The sequence below is a fragment of the Malaclemys terrapin genome, chromosome 14, assembly GCF_027887155.1.
Source record: "Malaclemys terrapin pileata isolate rMalTer1 chromosome 14, rMalTer1.hap1, whole genome shotgun sequence".
Lineage (NCBI taxonomy): Eukaryota > Metazoa > Chordata > Testudines > Emydidae > Malaclemys > Malaclemys terrapin.
Genome location: NC_071518.1, coordinates 6,335,287 through 6,360,873, shown reverse-complemented (window position 1 = coordinate 6,360,873; position 25,587 = coordinate 6,335,287). Strand labels below are relative to the sequence as shown.

Genomic DNA, 25,587 nt, shown 5'->3' with positions numbered 1-25,587 from the left:
TACTCTTATGTTCAACCAAACAACTTGCATTTGGCTCAAGTTTACCCTCTGGAAAGGTTTCCACTTTCACTGGAAGACACCCAGAGATGCAGTAATCATCACTTCCCTCGGTAGTTTGTTCTCATGGTAAATCTGTTAAAAATGTGTGCCTAATTTCCATTTTGAATTTGTCAGGCTGCAGCATCCAGCCATTAGGCCTTGCTCTCCTGGATTAAAGAGCCCTGTGGCACCCAGGAAGGCATTTATACACTGTAATCAAGTCATCTCAATCTTCTTTGTGATCAGCTAGACAGACTGATCTCTAAGTCTTACCGCAAGGCATTTTCTTCAGCCGTTGATTCTTTATGAAACTGTTTTCTGCACCGTCTCCAATTTTTTCAACATCCTTTTTAAAATGCAATCATGATTGTGTGCAGCATTCCAGTATCGGTCTCATCAGTGCCAGATAGAGAGAGAAAAATCACATCCCCACAGCTACTCTCTACTCCCGTTTATACACCCATGGATAGCAGCAGCCCTTTTTGCCCGAGCACTGGGAACTCATGTTCAGTGGCTTATCCACTCTGACCCAGAAATCCTTTTCCGAGTCACTGCTTTCTGGGATACATTCCCCCATTCCGCAGGTCTGGCCTGTATCCCTTGTTCCTAGACTTTGCATTTGGCTGCATTAACACACATTTGGTTTGAATGGGCCCAGTTTACTGACTGATCCAGATCTCTCTGTATAACTGCCCTCTCCTCATCCGTATTTATCTCTGCTAATCTTTCTGTCATCTGCACATTTTATCAGCAGTGATTTGATATTTATTGCTAGATCATTGATAAAAATATTGAATAGTATCAAGCCTAGTACCGCTGCCTGAGGAACGCCACTAGAAACACACCTTCTCAATGAGTCCTCACTGACAGCTGGTTTATGAGATCTGTCAGTCAGTTCTTAATCTATTTCATATGTGCTCCATTGTTATTGCATAGTGATAATTTATTAATCAGAATATCATGTAGTACTACATCAAACGCCTTACAAAAGCCTAAATGTATTATTATCTATGCGGTTATCTTTATCAACCAAACTTGTAATCTCATCAACGAATGAAATCAGGTTTGTTTGACAAGATCTATTTCCCATGAAATCATGCTGACTGGCATTAATTATATTCCTATCTTTTAATTCAATTCCATATCAACTTTTACATTATTTTGTCTCTGACTGATACCAGGTTAATTGGCCTGACCTGGGTCTTCGTGCTTGCCCTTTTTGAATACTGACACAACATTAGCATTCTCTCCATCTTTTGGAATTTCCCTGATATTACAGTGTTTATTAAAAATCTAACATCATCAACAGGCCAGAAATCTCCTCAGCCAACTCTTTTAGGACTCTTGGGTGAAGTTATCTGGACCTGCCGATTGAAATATGTTTATGACTATGAGATGATGTTTAGCATCCTCCTCAGTCGCTAATGGAGCAGAAATAACTTTATCCTGCTGTCTGTCTGATTTGGGAATTTTCTTTTGATTACTGTCATCAGCCTAGGACTTATCTTGAAGTTTTCAGTGACAAAACTACTGCTCATAACTATAACCATGGGGTATGTTAACAGCATACCAAAGCTGCTTATGTCAGACACCACGTTCACCAGGGGAATCTCAGGAGATGTGGGTAACACTAGAAGGTTCCTTTACAGCAAAGTTTTGGTAGCAGAGTTTAGCATAACATTTGCGGAGCAGTGAGAATGAAGAGCTGGGTTTCCCAAATGGTGACTAAGTTAATTCCAATAGGGGGATGACCTCTTTACTGGGGGCAAATTAACAAGGACTGCAGAGAAGCGACCGCTTTAAAAAAAACTATGGGGACAAATTAGGACGACCAAGCACAGCAGAGAAGAGTTTCCAAGGAGCTTTAGACTCAAGATTCAATCCATTACCTCTGGATTCCTGTCTACAAACAGGAATGAGTGTCAAATGCACCTCTGGTGTAAGCAGGTGTAATGCATTCCCATTGAGTACCGCACCTGCATACTTCAGGGCTCAATTTTGGCTTAAGTACTAGAAAAAGGGCCTTCACGCTATCACTTATGTCTTGAACGGTCTCTAACTGATACCACAGACCAGGCAAAGTCATTCTTGCCTTATCCCGAGTCGGCAATTTACCCTGCTTTCACATACCCCGGCGGAGTCTCTGAATGATGCACACATCCCTGCAAAGCTGCTGAAACCCTGGAGACCCTTCGTCACAGCTGCGTGCATGGGGAGGGAGATGGAAGCGTTAACAACGCTACAAATCTGTAGCAGGAATTGGCCCAGTCTGAGGCTTAATGCCGCCACAAAAAGCCTTGGTGCAATACACACCAAGAGTGCAACTTACATCCCTCCCCACAACAGCCAAACCAGAAGGGCGGCAAGGGCAGACTTGTGTATGTGTGTGTGTCTAGGTACCAGTGACAGCACACATGGAAACACCCCACAGTACCCAGGCACTGACTGACTGGGAGCAGAGTTTATGGCCCATCTCCCAGTTGCCTTCTGACTAAGGTCAGGCACTAAAATACTGCGTCCATTTCTTAACATTTGACTTCTACAGCAGACTGAGCCCTTCATTCCTCAGGAAGGGGAAACGCTTCGCAAACTACACACGTGCACCAGAGAAATGCACGCAGCTCTGGGGTGGGCACCGCATGCTCCATAACAGAGCGGGGAGATGTGCCAGTAGGGGCCATTTAGGCTAAGCTAAGACAGTAGGACAAACCATTCCTCTCCCATGAATTAGCATCCTGCCTGTGGGGCGTGGCCACAGGGGGTACGGTTTCACCCCCAATGGGCATAGTACTCGCTGTACACACGCCATGGAAGGATGAGGAGCTGAAACAAGATTTGAAACTGCAGTTCCAGGGGGAATCTTGGAATTTCCAGCCTGAGGCTTAGATTCCCGAGCGCCTCCCTCCTCCCCCCGAGCCAGCACGAACCTGACTATACCATGGCCAATCACCCGCTGGGTGCCAGGTCTGAATGAAGGGATATTGATATGGAAGGGTTCAGACCAGCGCAGAATGTTACTCTGAGTCTAGAGGGCTTCCCCTGGCCTTCCTTGGAGCTGCTAAAACAAACCACAGCGATGCTTTCTGTGGATTTAGGACTGTCCTTTAATTAAAGCTAAAAGGTAAGTCACTGAACCTGATATTTTCACAGTGTCCCAAAGCGAGTTGCAGGACGCTACTCATTTTAAATCTGCTCTTGATATTTTCATTCAACAAGCTGTGCCCAGGCTCACGTTATGCAGCTGCCCTTTCCTACCTTCCCAACGGTGCCACATGAGACAGTGCAGCTTTTCCAAACCTCGGCAATATTTGCCATATCCTGGCCACAGCTGAGAAAACCTATTTATTACAAATGTGTTTTGTTTTTGCAGACAAGGAAAATCAGCCATCCGGTTAGCTCAGAAAGGCATTCTCATCACAGAGCAGCTGCCAAAGGCACATGACCTTGCGAGACATTTGCTCCTGCTAATTTCATGCTTCATAAATGCAAGTTGTATTAATGTTCAGTAGGATCTTCCATTGGTTTGTGTTTAAAAAATACTGAAAACATGCCAGTCTTTTCCGGTCCATCAGGGCACTTCATATCTGGTAAGTAGCTGAGTCCTAGATTTTGGCATTTTTCAACCACCGATCTCAAAGCACTCTACAAAGGTAAGGAAGCATTGTCCCCATTTCACAGGTATGGAAACTGTGGCAAAGAGCTGATTCGCCCAAGGTCACACATTGAGTCAGTGGAAGAGCAGGAACAGAAGCCAGGTCTCCGGACTCCCAATCCAGTGCCTTATGCACATCGCCATGCTATCTTTCTTAAAGGGACACTGTCAGGTTAAAAACAATTTCTTTTAAAGTAAGTGACCCACCCTCTGTTATAAGCAACATTTCAGAATACTAAGTCAGAGAGAATTTTAAAACCCAAATTGATTCCTCACCACTTATGAAGCTTATTTCAACATTTAATTCAGTAACTTGAAAGGTCAATTTCACTTCTCTTTTGAGTCCATCTAATTTCTACTTCTCCTCTGCCTGTACCATGCTGCCACCACCCTTTCACAACACTACAGAGGATTTTGCAATCCTAGCAATGAAACCTCCCATATAATTTTATCATTTCCCTGCAAGGTCTCTATTAACACAGCTCTCGTATGACTTGCATTTAAAAAAAATAAACAAAACAGACAAAAAACCCCTACTATATTTTGGACCCAAGCTCTGCGACTGTGTCCCTTTAAAAGCAACTAAAAACAAGAAAATCTTTGAGATCCCAAATCCTCAACAAGATAAATGTCTAGACTTAAATGACACGTGTATCTATATTCAAAAAGAACACTGGAAAATGTATTCTTTCCTTTGCTTAGCTGCCTAGACCCAAGCTCAGGGTTCTACTTCCATAGCAGCCCTGTAATCAAACACCCAAGGCAGAGCATTTCCCTGCAATCTGCTTCTGTTTCGGTAGATCAGGTCAATAGCGGCAGGACCTTGGGTTCAGGTCTTGGCAGATAGGTAAAAGGAGACTGATCATCATCTATTTGCTATAGAAACGTAGCTATTTTGGAGAGATGATTCCAGGGGATTTCTCCTGCCCCAAAGGCACACGGCCTCTATAACATCGATGGGAACTGCACAGCTGAACCCCTCTAAGCCTATGGTAACCAAGCCCCTCAATGTTATTTGATCACAACTTTCTGTGATCGAATAGAAGCTGCCTTAGATGCTCTCCTATGAAATTGCAACCTCTGAGAAGCGCTGATTTCCCACCCCTGCAAGTTCTAATGGCCGGGGCTGCACTGCAAGGACCAGCCCTTTCCAACAGCTACTATGCAATAGAGGCAGCCTCACTATGCACTGGACCCAATGCAGAGAAAGGGCCTTCAGAAAGAAGGCCTGGAGGAGGGGACAGGCTCCTTTCACCGTACTCCTCCCCCATAACGCTCCACCCGGGATTCCAAGCTCTCGGACCTTCATGCAGTTAGTTCTAGAATTAGCCATGGCAATTGCCTTCGCAGTGCAGCAGGATTTAAACAGCTTTCAGCTGGGCGGATTTCTCAGCAAACTGCTGCAGCGGGACGGGTCTAACCTGTCATCTCCACTGTTGGTGGGACTGAGGAGTTTGAGGGTGAAACATGGGCTGTATTCCCCTTGCCTTCCAGCCCTCCCTTGCCAAGGGCAGCCAGGATTTCATGTTCACGCCCTACCTGGTGGTGGGAGATCTCTTCCTCCTCTCGCAATGGACAGCATCGAAAAAGGCTGCGTTCCAAAACCTCAGGGTGTGCCTGCAAAACAGGGAGAAGGCATTGGAGACGGCGCGTTGCACAGGAGAGCACGGCCGCCACCCCAGCAGCACCTCCGAGCGACTGCGGGGCACTTGTGCACGTACACGGGTGCCCTCCCCATAGATCCAGCCTTTGGCTTCTATGCACACAGCATGCAGCAAAGAGAAGTCAGCTTTACTGAGTTGTTAATTCCTGGTTTTGAGGGGTTTTGATCAGTGGCTGCGTTGACAGATCTCATCATTTGGGGGCTGGGGGTGGGCAAAGGGAAGGCAGAGTCAACTCTCCATGTGCAAAGAGTAGAATACTTGGATCAGGCACATGGCTGAGTTATGGGGAACGGCAGCACGTCACTCGGCCAGCATGGCAGGACCAGCTCTGGGCACTGTTCTCTGAGTCGCTCAGGGCCGGGGTTCCCCCTCATACTGCTGGTGCTGGGCAAGTGGATGCTAATGCCAGCTGACTCAGAGGTACCAGGCACAGCTGGGCCCCGGGGGCTGCAGCGGAAGGCGGATAACCAGTCTTTACCAGATAGGCTGCTGCTTCAGGTGCATATATAAATAGATCTTCTCTCCCTTCTTCTCCTCTTCCTCCTCCTCGGGGCTGTACAAGGAAACTGTCGGGAAGCAGAGTTGCACACCAAGGCTGTGAGGAGGCTGATCTGTACGAACACTAACTTAGCACTCCTAAGCCACTCACCCCCCCCCACCCAAGCAGTCACCCCGAGGTATCGAGGGAAAAAAATCAACTCAGACCATCCCTAGTGGGCGGAGACAAAAGCAGCGCTGCTTTGGTTTTCCTCCTCAGGCTGCTGCTTGAACTAGAGGAGCTGGTCCATTAGCTCAGAGGCAGGAGCCGACACAAACCTCTATACAGGGAAGGGCGACAACACCACATCACAAAGCACCACACTGCGTGCGTGCAGGTTACATTCAGCATCCACGGGATGCTGCTATGGAACGGGAGATGCTACTGCTCTGAACAATGGATTGGAAAAACGTCCTCTGGTTTCACTGCAGCTTCCTTAGGTGCCCCTGCAAACCGCACTGAGAAGTTGTCAGTCATTCCCTGTGGCAATTTCACTCTCCCGGTCACTTGACATGACGCTGGCTGTGCCGGGGCATTTCACACCGTGTCTGCCCCCTGAACCCCACCCTAAGGTCCTGGGGATCCCTTTGCTAAAGTCATTGATTTGCGGCTGCGCTGCTTACCTGTCTTCTGCAGCTTCTCCTTCGGTTTGTCTTCCCCTTCCCTACAGCAAAGAAACCGTGCTGGTCAGCTCCTCCCTCTCAGAAACAGCAGCCAGCTCCCCCTCCTATCAGCCCACATAATTAAGCCATTCAGCCTGCTGGCATCCACCTCCCCCATCCAGCCCTTGGGGCGAGACGCAGTGGTGAGACACAAGAGGCTGACCGAGGTGCTAGCCATGGCCAACGTACATTGGAGCCCTTGGGAGAGTTTCACCCAATAACGTCATGCCCACACAGACTATTTCCCCATAATGTCTCCGGTGCTTTGCAGCCACACTTTCCTCTCAGGAGTGGGCAAGCATATTATCCCCATTCTGCAGATGGGGAAACCAAGGCACAGGGAGGCTGGCTGATTTGCCCAAGGTCACCCAGGAAGTGCAATCCAGCTCTCCCAACTTCCAGTCCCACGACTAACCATTAGAGAACATTCCAGCTCTGGAATCACCCCCCTTGCAGAGTTGGGGCGCTCAGTCGGAAAGCCCCTGGAAGGTTGTTACCCTTCTCTCTGCATTGGGCGTTCTCACACTCTCACTGAGGGAGCCACATCTAAATGGAGAGGGTGTCTTGGGGACACCTGCACGCCCATTTGTGATCACACGGGCCACCTTCCCTCCAGCTCCCACTGGTGGTCAAACATCGCCTCCCTGGCGTTTAGTGCATTTGTAGTTTAATGAACTTTACAGGCTGGAAATGAGGCGCAACAACCAGCAGCCTGTGGCCTGCCAAATCTCTTCCACACATCAGCACGTTCTCTCTGGGCTGCTGATGGTCCACAGAGCAGTTTGGGAACCACTGCTCTACGCCCAAAGAAATCCAGCTCCGGAGACCACCTGTCTCAGCACAGATAGGGACAGACGTGTAGGCCTCGCTGGGAAGCCCACGTAATGCTAAGAGCTACAACCGGAGAGCCTGAATTAGCTCTCAGATCTAGGGGCCTTGTGCTGGATGGAATCATACCTATCCATGTGTCTGTCTCACGCTCTAGTGACTGCAGAGCTGGGTGCACATGCTATAGGGGAGATAAAGCCCTGACAGGTAACGGAGGCCCTCCTTTAGCCACCTGAGTAGAGGCACCTGCTTTCAGAGCAGGAGGTCGCCTGTTCTACCCCAGATAGCACGCGCTGAGGGATGAAGGGCACAGCCCGTTTGTCTAGCCCACAGCACACGTCCCCTACACAGGGCGTCAGAGCACTGCTGGAGCAATACTCACTCGCTTTTCTTGCCCGTGGGTCCCTTGAGCTTGGTTTCCAGCCCCCCGAAGAAGCCCTTCACATTATCAGTCTTGGCTGACGTGTTCTTCAAGAGTCGCTCGGCAATGTCTTTCTTCTCAGCCAGCCAGCTGTTTGCCGACTTCAGGTACGAGTCGATGCTCCCCATGGGCTTCTCCTTAGCCTCTGAGGGCAGCACCTGGGCTTTACCTACAAGAGAAACAGGAGGCTTCTAGAAATGGCTCTTTTAAGGGATCCCAGGATATCTAAATCTAGGCTGCTCCCTACCGCAAAGACGGCTGCACGGCTTTAGCTACAAGCGCCTCAAGTACTTACTCCTAGAAAGGTTACAAAGACACCAGGTTTTAGCCACATGGAGACTAAACCAACACCACAAGGCTTTACAAGGCAAATCCCCTGTGTCAGCATCTCCGTCTCTCCAGGATGCATCCTTCGCTTTAAAGCCAACAGCGTGTGCATGATGGCCAGCATCTCCTGAACCAACAGGTGGTGCAAGACAGACTGCTGAGGGGTTTGGCATCCTCATAGCTAGAGAGCAGAGAGATTCTCTTGGCTGCTGCAAGGACAGTCAGAGGGGGAACAGTCACTCGGGACGTCACTGGTCTGAGATCTAGAGCAGTGGTTCTCAACCATTCCAGACGACTGTGCCCCTTTCAGGAGTCTGATTTGTCTTGCAGACCCCCAAGTTCCACCTCACTTAAAAACTTGGGCTTCAGCTTCAGCCCTGAGTGGTGGGGCTCGGGCTTTGGCTTTCTGCCCTGGGCCCCAGCACGTCTAACACAGGCCCTGGCGACCCCATTAAAACCAACTCGCCCACAGTTTGAGAACTGCTGATCTAGTATATAGAGCCGTATAAACAAGTCATTGTAGGAAATTTCAGTTTGCGTTGACTTCACTAGTGCTTGTTAGGTAGCCTGTTGTAAAACTAGGCAAGTATCTAGATGAGTTGAAGTGCCCCCAGAAGACCTCTGCGTACTCCCAGGGGTACGGGTACCCCTGGTTGAGAACCACTGTTCTAGAGGAAAACTCTTCCCAGCAACCGACCGGATATTTTACGAATGCCATTTCCCCTCTCCACTGCATTCACCAAGTCCCTCACTCTCCAGCCCCCACATTGCTCGGGGTCTCTCATTAGGTTACCCATCTATTTCCTTTAGTCCTTTGGGACCAACTAATCACCGCCTCACTGTGCTACGAGGCCGCATCAGCCCAGCTCCACTCGCTGACTCCCCAAGACAGTTTAACAGTATTCCCTCGCTGGCAGCGGGACAGGAACGGCGAGTCAGAGAAACTCAGCAATGAAAAGACGCTGGCCCCAGTCATGAAAAAAAAAAAAAAAAAAAAGCTGTCACTGGACGTTGATTTCTTATTTGAAAAGCTCCAAGCTCAGCAGAATCAGAGGAGCCCGGGTTCCTAACAGGGGGAATCTTTGAGCCTCACGAGTCCGTTTTAACCTGAGCTCACGAACTTTGAAATGAAGTAAACTCAATCGCGCAGCACTGCCATGACCCCCTCATGCTGTGCTGAGCTGATAACACGGGCCTTAGAACGGCTGCATTTCCTGGCCGAGAACACGGGAACAGGGACCCTCTAATAATAAAGGAGAGATGTTTAGAACAGCCGGATTCCCCTTCTACTGCAGCTAGAGAAAGCATGCGCCGCAGACCCAGGTTTCAATATTTATCTATCATGGCTCCCATCGGCCCAATAGCCAAGCACTCCTGTAATAGCCAGCTGACATCTCTTCTGATGAATGGACAAGGACACACCAGAGTTTGTCCCCCCTTGGGCATTCGTGGTAAGACATTGAGCACCAAGGGGTTCAAAGCAGCCGTGAGCTGCCAGACGACGACATCTGGAGCACCCGCGATACACTGAGAAACACGCTCCCCTCTCTCTGCATATACATAACTCACAGTAGCACTAATGACAATCATGCACAGGAAGAAGAAGAACCCTCAATGCCATAACAACACCGGGCTCCCAAACCCCGCTCAGCTCGTGCCGGACGTTAGTTCCAGTGACTGCGATACCGATTCCACCTCCGCGCTGGGCATTTGGTGCAGGAGCAGCACCCGCAGCCAGAGGAACATGGACAAGGAGAGAGAGAAGCGAGGAAGCTCCTGTTTTTTAAAATGGACACAATTTTCTGTTGAAAATGGCCCCTAAGGCTGAAGAGTTCCCTGTTTAAAAGTGCGTTGGATTTAGACCAAGATTTTCAGAAGTGACTAGTGATTACGGGTGCCTCAGTTTCTGCGCATCCAACCAGAGACCCAGGAAGGAGGCCTGATTTTAAGGTGGTCCTGAGGCCCCCCCGCTCTGAAAAATCAAGCTGCTGAAGTCTCTCAAGTTGGCGCCCCACAAATCACTAGTTAATTTTGAAAACTTTGACCTTTAGTTTTTTAAACTTTGGTTAGAAAATTCAGCCCCCAGCAGATACCATTCTCAGTGACTGCCTCCCAATCTCAAATCAAGCGGATGTTTCTGCTTGGGATTAGGGACGTCATCCTAGAGCCAGCTGTGCCCCTCCGAGTGAACACACGTCTGTTCTAACAACCCACCCTCACGCTTATTCTGAGTCGTTTCAACACCCCTGCTCCTTCAGCCAATATGAGAAAGGCACTGGTACGCACAAGCTGCTTACCGATGTGATAGTAAGTGAAACACATGGTCATTAGATTTTTGGCAGGACCAAAGTCATCCATCTGGTGACACCTGAAATGGGTGGGAGAGAGAGACACAAGGAATTAGCAGCCACACCTACAGCAGCATAGCAGAACTGGTAGATACCCAGAGGTACCAGATGTTTTGGTACCAGGCCACCTCCTCCATAGTGTCAGCTTAACCATACTCACCCTCCAGGTACTGTAGATCCCATTTGGGAAATGTCAGACTTCCCAACTGCTCAGAGCCCCATCCACCCCAGCATTACCATCTCTAAATCCACCTACCTACCCAGGAGCAGCTCCCCCGGCTGCTTTACACTAAACCAGACACTCTGCTTCCAAGCAGCACCGTGCATTCACACTGGAGATGCTGCCAATTGACACGTGGCCCTCAAAGCAATTTTGGTGCAATGCAGCTGGCACAAAAGGTGCTTCCAGAGACATTGCTCTGCGGTTCAACTGTGGACAGGCAGCTATTCAGTTAGTACCGGTTGCTGACTTTCTACTTAGCTGAGGCTGGTCTCCCGGAATTAGGTGGCGTGAAAGCAAAGCGTCCCTCTGATGGCTCGGTGAGTAGGTTACAAGAGGGCTCAGTTGTGAAAAAGGAAATCAATCCTGCTTTGATATCTGCCATTACTTACTCGAACAGCACCACCGCGAAGGACTGCACCAGCCGATAGAAAGTCTGCTCCGAGACGCACTTGGAGTTACAACGCTGCAAAGACAAACAAAGCCGACACACGCCAGTGTTAGCACCGTTTCCTCTCCATTGCCACTGAGAGCGCAAGCTCCGAAGACCTGACGTGAGTGCTCCCAGAGAATTCGCCACAGTGGGGCTGGGCCACTGGATGCTGGTTTGACCGTGTGGAACTTTACTTGGGAGCTGGGAGGGGTTTTGATGAGTTATTTTGATTTTTTTTTTTAAATGAAACTGACAGCTTCTAACATTCTGCTGCCTGGTGATTGATACAGTCGCATTTTTAATGTAATTCAATACATGCATCCCTTTGCCCCCGGCTCTCCCCACTGAGATGAGGCATGGTCTCCAAACACACCACTCTGCTGTTCTAACAGACGTCCAGGAGACCCACCCTCCTGCCAGGCACCCTCAACTGCTTTGACACAGAGTAGTTAGCATCAGGCAGCTGTTATCCCCTGCTCACCTGAGCACTGACGTATCTTGCAAACCACTCCCTGCCTTTTCCGTTCTCTCGGCTGCACAGCTCCCCAAACTTGGCCTTCTCTTCTTGGTCCAGGTCCTCCCTGGAACGGACAAGAAATCAAACACTTTAAATTCCCCTCCCGCACTGAGCTGCTCAGAAAATCCCTGCAGCCTGTGAAACAAGCCGAGGTATTCGGAGAGCCAGGAGCAGCCCGTGGGGGGAAAGAATCCATGAGTTCTATCAAGGACACAATCAATCAGGGACGCAGCTGTATCAGCAGCGCTACATGTACAGGACACAGCTGTACTGTCATGCACATACCTGCTGCTCGGCCACTCCATTCTGCTCCTGGTCTTCACTAATAGATGCAGGACGTCTATAGGAGCAGTTTTTTTGTTCAGTGCATCACAAATCACCAAGGGTATGTCTACACTGCAACATGAGCCCAAGCTTACGTCTAATCCCTACATCTAATTACGTCTAATGAGTCTAGGCTGCAATTGCGCTAACTCAGGGCTCTGACACAGAGTCCCAGGACCCTGCAGGGGTGGAGGGTCCAAGCTCAAGTTAAGCCGGGACTCAGGATCTGAGCTCTATTGCTTTGCAGTGTAGATGCAGTCCCGCTTGACTTGGGGGCTAAGGAGTCAGCTGGAAGTATCCCATAATTCCATGGGACAGATTTCTTAGTCCTCTCTATCCCCACAATCTGCAATGCACTCTATTGAAAACGGAAGCCATCCCTGCTTTGCGAATAGCAGCAGCTCAGGTCGGCGTTGACCCATATTCTTCTGATCACCAACCTGCAAGCATGCTGCCAGAGAGCCGCCTGGGTTTGCAATGGAGAGCGAATCGATCAAGCTTTCTGCAAAAGCGAGCTGCTTCCTGGTAACATGCAGGGCAGACAGTAAAGTTTTCCCACAGTGCACCACATTCGGGAGTAAGGGGTAGCTAGGGACTCGGACATTGTTACTTTGATTCAGGTCTGCGCACGTCAGTGTGGACATCAGAGCTCTAGGTTCAAGCACGGATTAGAAAAACATCTTAACATAAGGTTAAAATACATCGACGTTCAAGCCCAGGATTCCCTAACACAGGTCAGCTGATTCGAGTCCCACTAACCCTGGGCTTACGTTGCAGTGTAGACATACCCGGAGTTACACATTAATCTTGCAGTAACCCCCAGAGGTCCCTATTATTGACTTTTGCTAGACACTGTACAAATACATGGTAAAGATACAGTCCCTGCTCCAAAGAGATTACACTGGCAATATGGATTAATGACAAGACACGATCGGGGGATGAATATTTCTCGCCAACGCAGGGAAGGGAGGGATCGTGGGAGTATAACATTTATTGGTCTACCTGCTGAAAGACACCATGACTATTAATATAGCATCATAGGTGGTACGTGGCATTTTACAGGAGTAGCAAGACAAGTTTATGATCCAATAGTCTTGGACAACTCCTAAACCATGTTAAATGGGCACGTCACCTTCCTTAGCCAGGGAAGGGCTGAGAGAGGTGCCAGAATTTCTTTACACACCGTAAGCAGAGAATAAAGTGCTCTGTGGTGGAAGTAAGAGGCGAGACACCAATACAGCAGCTGAAGCACAGAGAAGAAGCTGTTAATGAAAATCAGGCAGGGGCTAACCAACACCAGCCATGCACAATAGATTCATTCTGCGTTTGGAGCCGAGATGGCTGCCTGGAAGGGCGGGGGTGGGCAAAGCCGCACTGCTTAGTGGGAGTGTGATGCATTTTAATTGGGGCCTCTTCGGCGCATGGTTTCAATTTAGTTTTAAAAAACCCCAAGCAAACCAAGTCATTGTGGCTGTGAGGAGCCGAGGTTTCTGCTCTGGGTTGGGATGATGCAGCATTGCAGTCCCCAGGCGATAGCACTTGTAAACGAGATAGAAACATTACACATCTCAGGGGCTTCTCTAGTGCCAAGAAAGAGTGTTTCTTAGTGAAAAGAATTGCCAGCACGGAGGCAGCCAAGTGGGTTTTCTCCTCTCTCGAGTGCTCAGACTTGCCAGGAACCTTTTGAAAGTGAAACGAGAGCTCTACTCTCAAGAGCTATTCACTCAGCAACTCAACGAGGGCAAAACCTCATCGGAAATAGAAAGGGAGCATCGCAGGGCCAAAAACATCTGCTCTCCCGGCCTGCGCTCTTCACACACAGTGCCCCGGGAGCACTGACCAGCACTGTAGGAGTCAACTCGTTTGTAAGATGAAAGTGCGATGGAAGCTCAGGGTAGCGCGGATGTGAGAGAGCGCAAGGTGCGAACTGACCCCCAAGCTAGCCAGACACAGACCGACTGCACACTCAGGAAGGACAATGTGCCCGACCACCATTGCCAAGTGCTACCTACCTAGAGAGTTTTAGCAGGACTGTAGCAGGGTGTGGCAGTGCCCCGTTGGCTTCTGCCTCTGCTAGGTTCACAAAGTCACTCAAAGACCCTGGGTTTAGTAACCACTGGTGCATTTTATTCTCAGGCTTGTTCCCACACCATTTCACCACGTATGCGTAACCCTTCACCAGCTGCAGGCAGGAGGGAGGGGAGAGCTATCTCCCAGCTTCATTCCCCACCTTTTCCCTTTCCTCCTGCTCTCCTCTGGCTTCATTCCCCTCAGGCTTTTATGCAGCCCCAGGGTAATTAGGTAGCAGCTGTCTCCGCTTCCCCAATTAGGGCCAGGTTATCTCCAGCCCACTCTAATTTGTTCACCTAAGGAGGAGCGGGCGTGACAGAGGGCTGAATCTGCAACCCTTTGCCCAGCACCCGGTCACAAGGACTCAAACCTTCCCTAGCTCCCATCACTCTTAAATTTTGTCTACACTACCGAAGTGAGCTGGGCGTGCCAGATGCAGCCTCAAGCTTTAGCTAAACACAAGGGGGTCAACGTCCCTCGCTGCTAGACAGCTTCTAGGGCACGGTTACGGCACTGCTTGCTGCAATGGGCTTGAGCCCCTCAACACCAGCAAGACAATCACATTCAACCCGGCCCGAGTTGGAGTTCATATTCCCCAGGCATATGCACTCCCAGGAGCTCCTGGGTATTGGGGAAATGAAAAAAGATTCACGACATCAATACAGGCCTGTTGCATCTTACGCTGGGGTTACGTTCCGCAGTCACGCAAAGTGAAAATCGAGTATAGTCAAAATTACATTGAGTGTAATGGTGGGCGGAATCGCCCACACTACAGGTACAGTATTAAAGTTGTTTTTCTCTTTTTTGTTTTTGCAGACCGCGCAAACTGAAATTGCACATGTTAAATGCGCGTAAGATGCAACACATCTGTACTAAAAATTCTGGTCAGTTTCCATTTGAGAGAGAGAGAGAGAGAGAGAGAGAGAGAGAGAGATCTCAGCTTGGATCTGGGATGTCTCTGCAAGGAGAGACAAGGAGAGTGAGGTCATATCTTTTATTGGACAAACTTCTGTTGGTGAAAGAGACAAGCTTCCGAGCTCCACAGAGCTCTTCTTCAGGTCTGGGAAAGGTAGCCCTAGCATCACAGCTAATACAAGGTGGAACAGATCGGTTAGGATAAGTAGTTCACACATTGTCAGAGACCATTCAAAGTGCAGCGGCTCTGCAGTCATGGGACAAAAAAAAAAAGGGGGGGGGCAGATAAGTGGGTTATAGATTGTTGTCATAAGCCATAAACCCAGTGTCTTTTTAGGACCATGATTTTTAGTGTCAAGCAAAGCAGGTTTTCTTTGAGGACAAGGACTAAGAGGTCAGACATGGAGTGATCGCTTTCTGGAAAGTGCTCACCCACAGGTGATAATGTTTTGGTCTTTTATCATTTTTTGTTGTTGTGAGAGGTCATTCAAGTGTGTAGTTGATTGTTTGGCTTCACCCACATAAATGTTATTGGGGCATTTAGTCCACTGGATGAGGTCCCCTACATGTGACAGGCATGCGCAGGACCCAGGAATCTCGAAAGGTGTTTTGTGGGCGGGCACGCGCTCCGTGTCTGACCTCACTGTCCTCGTCCCCAAAGGAAACTTGCACAACATCTTCAAAAGACGAGCCTGGGAACTTAAGTAACTTTGCTAGGACCTAAAATTGGATAACAGGTAGAAAGTTTTTCCTGTTTGGATAGTTAAGCTCTGGAACGGGCTTACAAGGGAGGCTGCGGAATCCCTGTCATTGGAGGTCTTTAAGAACAGGTTGGACAAACACCTGTCAGCGATGGTTTAGGTCCTGCCTCAGGGCAGGGGGCTGGACTAGCCCTCTCAAAATCCCTTCCAGCCCCACGTTTCTAGGATGAGAGTCTGGATGGCATCTCCTGCACCAGCGGACCTGAAGAAAGCTCCAATCCCCACTAACTCTGATCACTCTGGGACATTTGGCTCTTTCAAAAAGAACTCGACAATGCTTCGGCAGTTGAAGTGCTCCAGCCACTGGTTCTAATGCTGACCAGTATTGTCCTCCTGCCATCTTGAATCTGCCCCCAATCTGTCTGTTGCATCCATCTGCTGTCTCTTGTCTTAAGCTAAGTCTACACTACCCTTTTGTCAGTACAACGTATGTCGTTCAGGAGTGTGAAAAAACACCCCACGCCAGCGTGGACAGGGCTATGTCGGGGGATGGTTTAATTATGCTGACGGGAGAGCTCTCCCCGGTCGGCAAAGAGCGGCTACACGAGAGACCTTACAGCAGCGCAGGTGCATTGGGACAGCTGTGCCGCTGTAAGGTCTCTAGTGTAGACAGTGCCTTCTTGTCCTGTGTTTGTACAGCACCTAACACAATGGAGCCTGGTCTAGGATTGGGGCTGCTAGACACTACAGTAATGCAAACAAATAAAACTGCTCCCTTCAGCCACTTCATCACTTATGTTCTGGCAGAATCAGGTAGAAGGGACAGGCCTCTGTGCCCCCCTACAATCTGGACCCCCACATGCCCTGTCCCATCTACCTTTCAGGATTTATCTGCACTGAACACGACCTCCCCAGCCCAGAGGGGCTCAGGAAGCGGGCCAGTTTCTCCTCTGCAATTGACACGATGGAGGCGGCTCCATCTGCCACCCCTCTGACTCTTCCTGGCAGCTCCAATCCCCTGTCCAAGGAGCGCTTTGTCCCTGACAACCCCTAGCTGTGCTCTGAATCCTTCCAGCTCTACAGCAACTCCTCGCTCTCCCTTCCAGCCTGCATCCAGCTCCGCGGTTCAGCAAAGCCGCTTTGGCAGCCTCACGTTACCGTGCCCCCCCCCATCCAGCACAATCCCCAGGTGTGGTAATCTCCCAGTTGGGCTGCTTTATGGCCGTGCTGACAGGTGGCCCTGTTCCCTTTCCCTGCTTCGTGCTGCTCTTTTGCTCTCAGAACGAAGGAAGGAGCCACCGATTTCCAGCGCAGAAATTCCCCAGCAACGACTGAATCACCCCGAGCCAAACTATCAGCCCTGCCTATTGCTTTCCACCAGACAATCTGCTCAATCACACTGGATGCACTGAACCGGGATATTACACAGACCGAAACAAGTAAGCTTCACTGTCGGGATCAAAGGGCCCGAGACATCCGTCGCTGACAAACAGCAAACAGACCCCTGTGTGCATTGGATCCCCTGACATTACGATTAGCGAGGAAGTCTGCATCAGAGCCTGGGCAGCGCAGAGATGTGCAGCAGGGCGAGAATGGAGCAGGGGACACGGTCCCTCCGCCTCCAGACACAGCCCCATTGTGACTAGATGCAGAAAGCTCTCCCTGCTCCTCTCTGCCGACCCCCCTCACTCCCGGATCCTACACCAGGCTAGGCAGAGTGATCGAATCTGGCAGCCGGGCCTGAGTCGGTAAGTCAGCACCGCAGGCAGGCAATCAGAAGGGGACGTGCCGTTCCAGGCATTGCAGTCTGAGGAAGAGCCGCACGCAGGGGACATGCTCGATGCCTCAGCGGCTCCAGCGTATGGCAAGACACCATGTCAAAGGCCATTTCCCTGCAGTCACCCAAATCCAGGTACTTAGCACAGCTCCACTGGCCAAGAGCCTTCCTCTGCTAGACAGCTCTGTGCTACAGTGGCAGGTACAGGGGCTGCCTAGAGAGCCGTTATACCAGACAGGTCAATTCTACCTCTCCTTTCCGGGGTACATGCAACACAGCCACCTGCATGTAGGGCTGGAGCGGGACCACATGCACAGGCAGTGCCCGAATTCGGACATGCTCCTAGAGCGGATGCCCCATACCACTCCCCGGCTGTCACCCCCCGACTCGTTCATTATCTCGCTTCATAACCCGATCTCTGCTTTGTACGGGAGGAATGGAGTACTGGGAAGCATGCATGAGAGCATGCACCCCTAGGCTACGGAGCATAGCAAAAGGCCAGCTGCTGAGCCCCTAAGCAGCCCAGCACGTGAGGGCAAGGAGGGGAAACAATAAGTCTGGTTAATTTCAGTCCTGTTGGAAGAAGGAGGGGAACTTGCAGAACCTGATCTCCCTCTGCGTGGCTACCACCCTCTCCATCAGAGGATCTCCAAGCCCTTTACAAGCATGAGTGAATTTAGTCTCAACCTCTCATCCCCACTCATGAGATAAGTAAATATCCCATTTTACAGAACGACAAAACTGAGGTACAGAAAAGGAAAGGGACTTGCCCAAGGTCACAGAGTGAGTCAGTGGCAGAAGCAGAAGTAAGAGCTGATCCTGACCTCTTGAATCCCAGTCTCAAGTTCCTCTAACACTGTGTGGAGGGGAAAATCTACATTTGCCAAATGCAGAAGGGGGGAGAATTTAAGCTTAGAAAAAGGGCGAACAAAGAAAAGTCATGCCAGTGGAAGTTATTCAGCAGCGTGCTCTGGAGGAGGGGGCAGCTTCATTATTCCCCACTCCTTCCCAGCATGCACCTCTGCACAGGACAATCCCCACCGGGCCTGGCTCAGTCAACCCCGTCCTATTCCAGCATGCACCTCTGCACAGAGCAACCCCCACTGTGCCTGGCTCACTCACCCCCCACTGAAGATCTTCTCCACGTACTGCCTCATGAACTCCCGGCGCTCCACCATCACCTCGTCCTTGGCTGACTCCGTGCTCTGGTTGGACGAGAAGGACTCATTGGACGAGGAGCGACGGTAGTTGTTCCAGCTGTGATGGCTGGGCGAATCCCCCATGTCGTTCTCACTGTCGGCCGACTCCGTGGTGTCGCTCTCCTCTCCTACAGCCGCTGGATCCCCCAGGTCCGCCAGTAACTCATTGCCGCTGGAGGGTTGAGGGGGCGAGGGAGGGGACTCAGCGGGGACAGAGGCAGGGGGCTCGGAATCAAAGTCAATGAGGTTCCCCACCGGCACGTCGGTGGCCTCCATGGCTCGTAGAGCGGGCGTGCAGGGGCAGGTACCAGGGCAGGAGGCCGCTTTGGTGTGACTCGATTTCCCTTTCGTCTGTCAGTGAGATTTCAAGGCCATCTGCAGCTGTGTGTCAAAGACGCTCCTAGGATAAGCCGGCTAGAGCAGGCACGTCCCCCCGAGGCTCCAGGCTATCAGACGGCATCTGAAAGGTAAGACACAGTCACCACTGAAAGGACAGCCTGGGAACTGGCATCATGGAGCCACTCTGTGGGGTCACGACAGCCCCAGCCAGAACAGCGGCGGGCCCAGAGCCTTCCATCCCTCTTTATCCTCCCAGTGACTGACACTTATTCAGCCAATTCCCACTCCTCCTCCACCAACAGTGGTTGCTAGCAGGACAGGGAGACAGTGACTAGCCGGTGCTGGCTTTGCAGCATTTAGTAATGCCATCTAAACAAACAAACCAACCCACCCATCAGGCAGTTGCAGCTTTTCCCCTAATTCGCCCATTTCGCTTGTTAATTTAATTAGCTCAGGCTCTGCTGGCTTGTTGCTGTACACGGCGTTGAATCACAGAAGATTAGGACTGGAAGAGACCTCAGGAGGTCATCTAGTCCAATCCCCTGCTCAAAGCAGGGCCAACCCCAACTAAATCATCCCAGCCAATGCTTTGTCAAGCCGGGCCTTAAAAACCTCTAAGGATGGAGATTCCACCACCTCCCTAGGGAACCCATTCCAGTGCTTCACCACCCTCCTCCTAGTGAAAGTTTTTCCTAATATCTAATCTAAACCTCTCCCACTGCAATTTGAGACCATTACTCCTTGTTCTGTCATCTGCCACCACTGAGAACAGCCGAGCTCCATCCTCTCCTGAACCCCCCTTCAGGTAGTTGAAGGCTGCTATCAAATCCCGCCTCACTCTTCTCTTCTGCAGACTAAATAACCCCAGTTCCCTCAGCCTCTCCTCATAAGTCACGTGTCCCAGCTCCCTAATCATTTTTGTTGCCCTCCGCTGGACTCTCTCCAATTTGTCCACATCCCTTCTGTAGTTGGGGGGGGGGGGGGGGGGGGGGGGGGGGGGGCAAAACTGGCTGCAATACTCCAGGTGTGGCCTCACCAGGGCCTCCACCCCCAGACTATTTACTGGGTCCCGACAGGCCATAAACATTTACAAAGGGGTCCTGAGCATAAAAAGGTTGAGATCCACTGCAATAAAACATATTACCCCTCCCACCTTGTCTCTCTACTAGCCTGGGACCAACAACTACCCTGCATAAAAGCAAAGTAGGCAGATGTTACTCTCAATTAGCTGTCTCAGAACTGTATCCCATTGACTCGGCTGAGAGGCAGGAGAGCTCAGCACCATACAAGACCACACCTTCTTTTGAAGAGCCCAGGAAACAAGTCACTAACTTTGATTTGCTAAGGATAACAATGCAGCTGAGCGAAACTGTGCATGGCACAAGTGCCAGAAGGGAGCCAGGGAAGGACACACTGACCTCTGTGGTGGTACACGGGGATCAGGAAGGAATACTGAGTAACTCACGTCCCAGCGGGCAGCACAGACACACAGTGTTGGGAAAAGGAAAACAAGTCCTTGATTGAGACACAGGCTTTTACTGGTGAATTCGGGTCAACAACAGAATCTGTGCCTGTTTCAGATGCACAGGAACAGGGTCTGAATGATCAACCTCACATACAAATTTATCAATGTAAAGTTAATTTTTAGCACTGACTGATACAAGCCAGGTTGCCTTTGATCTTCATGGTGTTTCACAGACATTTAACCAGTCCTCAGCTCTGCAGGTATTCTAATCCCGGTTTTCCAGCCAGTGAAACCAAGATACAGAGAGGTGGTGTGACACGCCCGAGGCTGGACAGCGAGTCAGTGTCAGAGCTGAATTCAGTAGGTGCTCATTCCCAGTCCTGTGTCTGGCCTGCACACCTGTCCATCTGCCATCAATTTCTGTCACAGGACCCGGGGGGGGGAGGGGGGAGAGACAAGAGGCTTTTAATTACCATCCTGGCTGACTTACTCACCTATCCTCTCTTCTTAATTCTTAGACCCAAGGGGTTACAGCTAATTCTGATGGGAAGAGGGCTTTGGGGGAGACAGTTCAGGCAATTCTACTCTCTACCAGCAGGCGTCACTGCATGGGGGGGGGGAGAAGAGGAATAATCCTAAACTAAACTACACAAGCTTTACCAGTGAACCAATCGAGACTGAGGTCTTGTCTACACAGGAATATGGCACTGGTTCAACTTAAATCAGTTTTTAAACCAATTTAGTTAAACTGATACAGTCTGGTATGGGCATTCCTGTTTTGGCTTAAGAGTGGCTTATTTCAGTTTAGCTTCACCTGTTCCCAATTGATTTACGCTGAACTGGAAAAAAATCACTTTCAAACCCAAATGAGAGTGCATCTACACAGGGGTTTGAACCGGTTTAACTGAATCAGTGTAAATTCACACCTTAGGTTAAACTGGTGCAACCTTCTTATGTAGACAAGGCCTGAGCCTCCTGGAGTATTTGTTTTGGGATATGGGTGCATGGCACCTCTCTGCATTTCTCCCTGAAACTCCTTGTCAATCCAACTCTTGTGGGTGTCTTTCCACTGACTGCAACAGGCATTGGAGCAGACCCTTAAGGAGCAGTAAGGAGTAACGGCCCCTTAGAAAGATGACAGAAGTGACGCAGAGGCCTCAGCCCTTCCCTGGAATTAAGGCGGGGAGAAAGGGCCGTGTTATGCTTTCCTAGAGATGGATGAACCACACAGCCAATCTGCCATCACTCCTCGATTGCAGAGGCGCAAGGAATCCTCCATGCAAAATGAGGGAGATGAAGCTTTACTAGGGACTGAGATCTGAAAAGCTCTACACCTCCCCTCTTCAACATGTTGGTCTCAGGCTCTCGCTCCCCTCCTAAACAGGTCACGTGTGCACATACGCTCTCTAAAACCCCATCACAAACAGCGGATGCTGAATGGACTAAGCAGAGCTTGTTGCCAGCAATGCACCAAGTGACGGATTGCCCTGCAGAAAGACCCTCCGCATCAGGGAGCAGCAGCTTAATTCCCAAGGAGCTAGTTTGACCCAAAGGGAACAACACACAGCAGCGAATGCGTTCGGACAAGCAAACCAAATACGAACAGAAAAGCTGCAGCAGCGAGAGAGACAGGCCCCGCAACCCAGATCAACAGGAGCAAGTACGCACCCACCCAACGGGACATACAGCATGTGCAACATCCCGCGGACCACGGGCAGAGCTAGAAAAGGCAATCACAGAAATCCCTGCATGCCAGCCCTCAGTCCAGACACACACACACACACACCCCCAATGCCTGCAAACCCGGAGATAGTAAAAGCATTTATTTTTCAAAGTACTGTTGTTACTAATCCTGTGCATTATGGGTAGCATCTAAGGACCAACCAAGAATGGGTCCCCATTGTGCTAGGTGCTGTACAGACACAAAATAAAAGACAATCCCAATCCTTGCCCCGAACATTTTACAATTGAAATAGACAAGACAAGAGCAACTAGGGGACTGGGGTATAACACAAGCAGAGTGGACGTGATGGCAAATGGCATGTTGGTGTCACAACTGTTCTCCTTGGGGTAGGAACTAGTGAACCCAGGAGCACAACTGGAGCACACATCACGCTCTTTCACCATTTTAACCCTTGCCTTACCACACTGTGCTTTTCCCCACCTCTGTGTACCAGTATTACTTGCTGCATCAATATCTAATTTAGATTAGTAAATCCAGAGTTGGACTGGGCTGATTGAACGAGCCGGTACTTTCCCCAGGGAGAGGAGTTTTGTATGCCAGAATCTCAGCTTTCATTATATATATATGAGATTTTTCCAAAGATAACTAGAGGATTTAGCCACACAACCCCTGTTAAAATAAATAGTTGTCTGAAAATCTCAACCTAAGTCTCTAGGTAACACGATGCTCTTGGATGGGCCACTGGCAATGAGGATCAAACCCTCAGGATCGAAACACAAGAGCCACTACTGCCAGAGCTAAAGAACCAGGCTCGTCAGTTCAAAGGCTGGAGCAGACCTGAACAGCTGGTCCTGAACTGGCCCAGATATGTCTGCACAGCAGCTGGGAGCGTGCTGCACAGCCCAGGTAGACAGACATGTGCTAGCTCTGCTTGCCCTGAAAATAGTGGTGTGGCCATGGCAGCATGGGCAGCAATCCCACCCAACCCTCTGGGTACGTCCTCGGGAGTCCCAGGTTCAATTCCATGCTCTGCCACAGACTCCCCGTGTGACCTTGGGCAAGTCACTTAACGTGCTTGCTTGAGCAGAGCTAGCGTGTCTGTCTTCCCGTGCTGTGAAGCACCTTCTCGAGTGAAGTGTATAGGAATCCTAAGGGGACAAAGGGAGCATGCTGCACTACATTAGCGTGGGTTACACGTGGCTGGCAAGAAACATGCAAGAATCAATCGATACACCGATGTCTGCCGGAGCCTGCAGCAAGCCTGAAACGAGGGAGGTATCAGCTCAGAAACCTGATTTCAAATCATCAAACATGCACAGTCTCCTAAGGACCATTGCTCCAGCCAGTGGGACCACACGGATGGTGTCTCGCCAGGCATCGTGTACTGAAAGTCCCAGATCTAGCTCAAACCCATGAGAAACCGAATAGTCGCCATTTAAATGTCAACATGTAACTATGGGAGAGACAAGGTGGGTGAGTAACTGGACCAACATCTGCTGCTGAAAGAGCCCAGACCTGAAGAAGAGCTCTGTGGAGCTCGAAAGCTTTCATGGAACCGACTATCCCAGATCCTGGGACCAACACAACTACAACAACACTGCAAACAACAGGTAACTATTTCACTGCTAAACAAAGCACGGAAGAAAAGAAAAGGAGGATCATAATATGGGGACATGTGATGTCTACTGGAAGCAGCATCTCATGAATGGGTGGAGCTTGGGGGAGTAAATCTGCACCGTTCCTCCCCACATCGGGCCCCAGGGGCAGGGATCTACCTTTTTAACTGTCTCTAAAGTTGGGTCTAGCACATATAAATAAAACAGATTACAATAAGCAGTGTTAACATCTGCGATTAGTTTGCAGCCATTGCACGGGGCCAGGTCTGCCCACCTAGTCACCCGGAGTTACACAGGAAAAACGGCACCATTAAATGTTGTTGCCTCCCAACCGGCAGAGCAATTTTTCACCGAACTGATGTGATTTGTTTTAGCTGATTGCTGGTAGGAGCGTGGAGTGCAGACTCCTGCCTATTGGGTGGGCTTGGGTCCTTCTCTGATCTGCCTTCTGCTGCAGAGGAAAGGGAAAACGGTTTGCTGGCATCCCATCCCAGGGTGTCACATCTCCAGGTGCGGGGAGAGATCGCCTTTAACTGAATCCCTTTTGCTGCTGATCGGCCCCTGGCCCATCCCATTCCTTCACTGGGAAGAACAGGGACTTGGTCTTTTAAAGCTCTGAGGGGTGGGGGAAAGATTCTCCCACCTCTTTGCCAGTCAGTAACGTCAATCTGATCGTGATCAATTCCTGGCTCAAAGATGGCTGCCTCCCTCTTTCCGTCATTCACCCAATGCAGCAGGCCACCGCCTCGGCCACTCCTCTCATCCCGTCGGTCGTGGAGAAAGCTTCCAGGCGTTCGGTTCTCTTGCGGCATGCAGGACGTCGCCATCAGCGAGAGCAGTATCAAGGGCAGATGGCGCCATCTCCTGCCCTCCGTTCTTAATGGGCTCTCGTCAGCAAAGCCCCAAACTAATTCCAATCGCCTCCAGCGCTGACAGACACTCCCATCCACATTGGTTAGGTTCCTCCAAAAGGCTCCCCACACAGAAAGGGATTCCTCTCTGCCCCCCGCCTCCATGTCGCATTCCCTCCTCCTGCCTGCCCCATTCCACACACCCAAACACTTCCCTGATCCAATCCCCAGCCCTGCCCTCGACATACATGGCACGTCTACACTGCAAGACGGGGGCGTTCTTAACTCGGGTTAACACAGCAGTGCAGACACGGCAGGTTAGCAGCTCGAGCTCAAGCCGATAGACTAGCCTGGGGTTGAATTGGAGTTGCTAACCTGAGTTAAAAGCCAAGTTGCCACGTCTTCACTGTTATTTTAATCCATGCTAGCTAACCCTAGTGAAGAAACGCACCTTTTTTGCAGTGTGGACATAAACCAAAAGGGATGGAGGACTCCAGGGGTAAGTTTTCAATTTGACACCCCGCCCCCGTAGGGAACCATCTGTGTACTCACTGCTGCTATTAAATCAGGAGCAATGAAAAGCCACTGGGGAGGACAGAATTTCTGTTTCTTGGGAGCACAGACCCATCCAAGAAGCCCCAGCTGACAGCACAAGGGACAAGCTATGGGGGAAGAGACTGGCTACCTGCCCATTCTGTACACAGAGAGCCTTTAGGCCCACCCACTCAGCCAAGCCACCTGCTCAGCAGCGACACCCAGTAATCTGCTAATTGTATGGCCAGCGGCAATCACCAATAATAAGCGCCTTCAGAGTGCTGATGTTTCAGGAGGCATCAGACAGCAGCTGCGGGAGCCCCCACCCCATCCCTGTGCTTTAACAGCCTGCCCCAAACCCAGAACAGCTCCCCACCTGCTTCGCTGAAGGCGGCTACAGCAGGCTCTCCTCTGAGCGAGGACAGCGCTGCTCCAACAGGTGGATTACCATCCGACATACACA

The 25,587-nt window shown here is 50.3% G+C and overlaps 1 protein-coding gene across 4 annotated transcripts in view; it reads right to left on the bottom strand.

Annotated features, from left to right (window-relative positions):
- Positions 1-25,587, bottom strand: part of KIAA0513 (KIAA0513 ortholog) — an 82,353-nt gene that overhangs the window by 14,395 nt on the left and 42,371 nt on the right. For all 4 annotated transcript variants that reach the window (XM_054048802.1, XM_054048805.1, XM_054048803.1 and 1 more), the window contains 8 exons: positions 18,559-19,095; positions 11,614-11,713; positions 11,092-11,165; positions 10,429-10,499; positions 7,766-7,973; positions 6,517-6,557; positions 5,834-5,921; positions 5,231-5,308 (listed from right to left, as the gene is read on the bottom strand). In XM_054048802.1, the coding sequence (XP_053904777.1) occupies positions 5,231-5,308; positions 5,834-5,921; positions 6,517-6,557; positions 7,766-7,973; positions 10,429-10,499; positions 11,092-11,165; positions 11,614-11,713; positions 18,559-18,911 (1,013 nt within the window). In that variant the 5' untranslated portion in view covers positions 18,912-19,095. The remainder of the gene's footprint in view (positions 1-5,230; positions 5,309-5,833; positions 5,922-6,516; positions 6,558-7,765; positions 7,974-10,428; positions 10,500-11,091; positions 11,166-11,613; positions 11,714-18,558; positions 19,096-25,587) is intronic.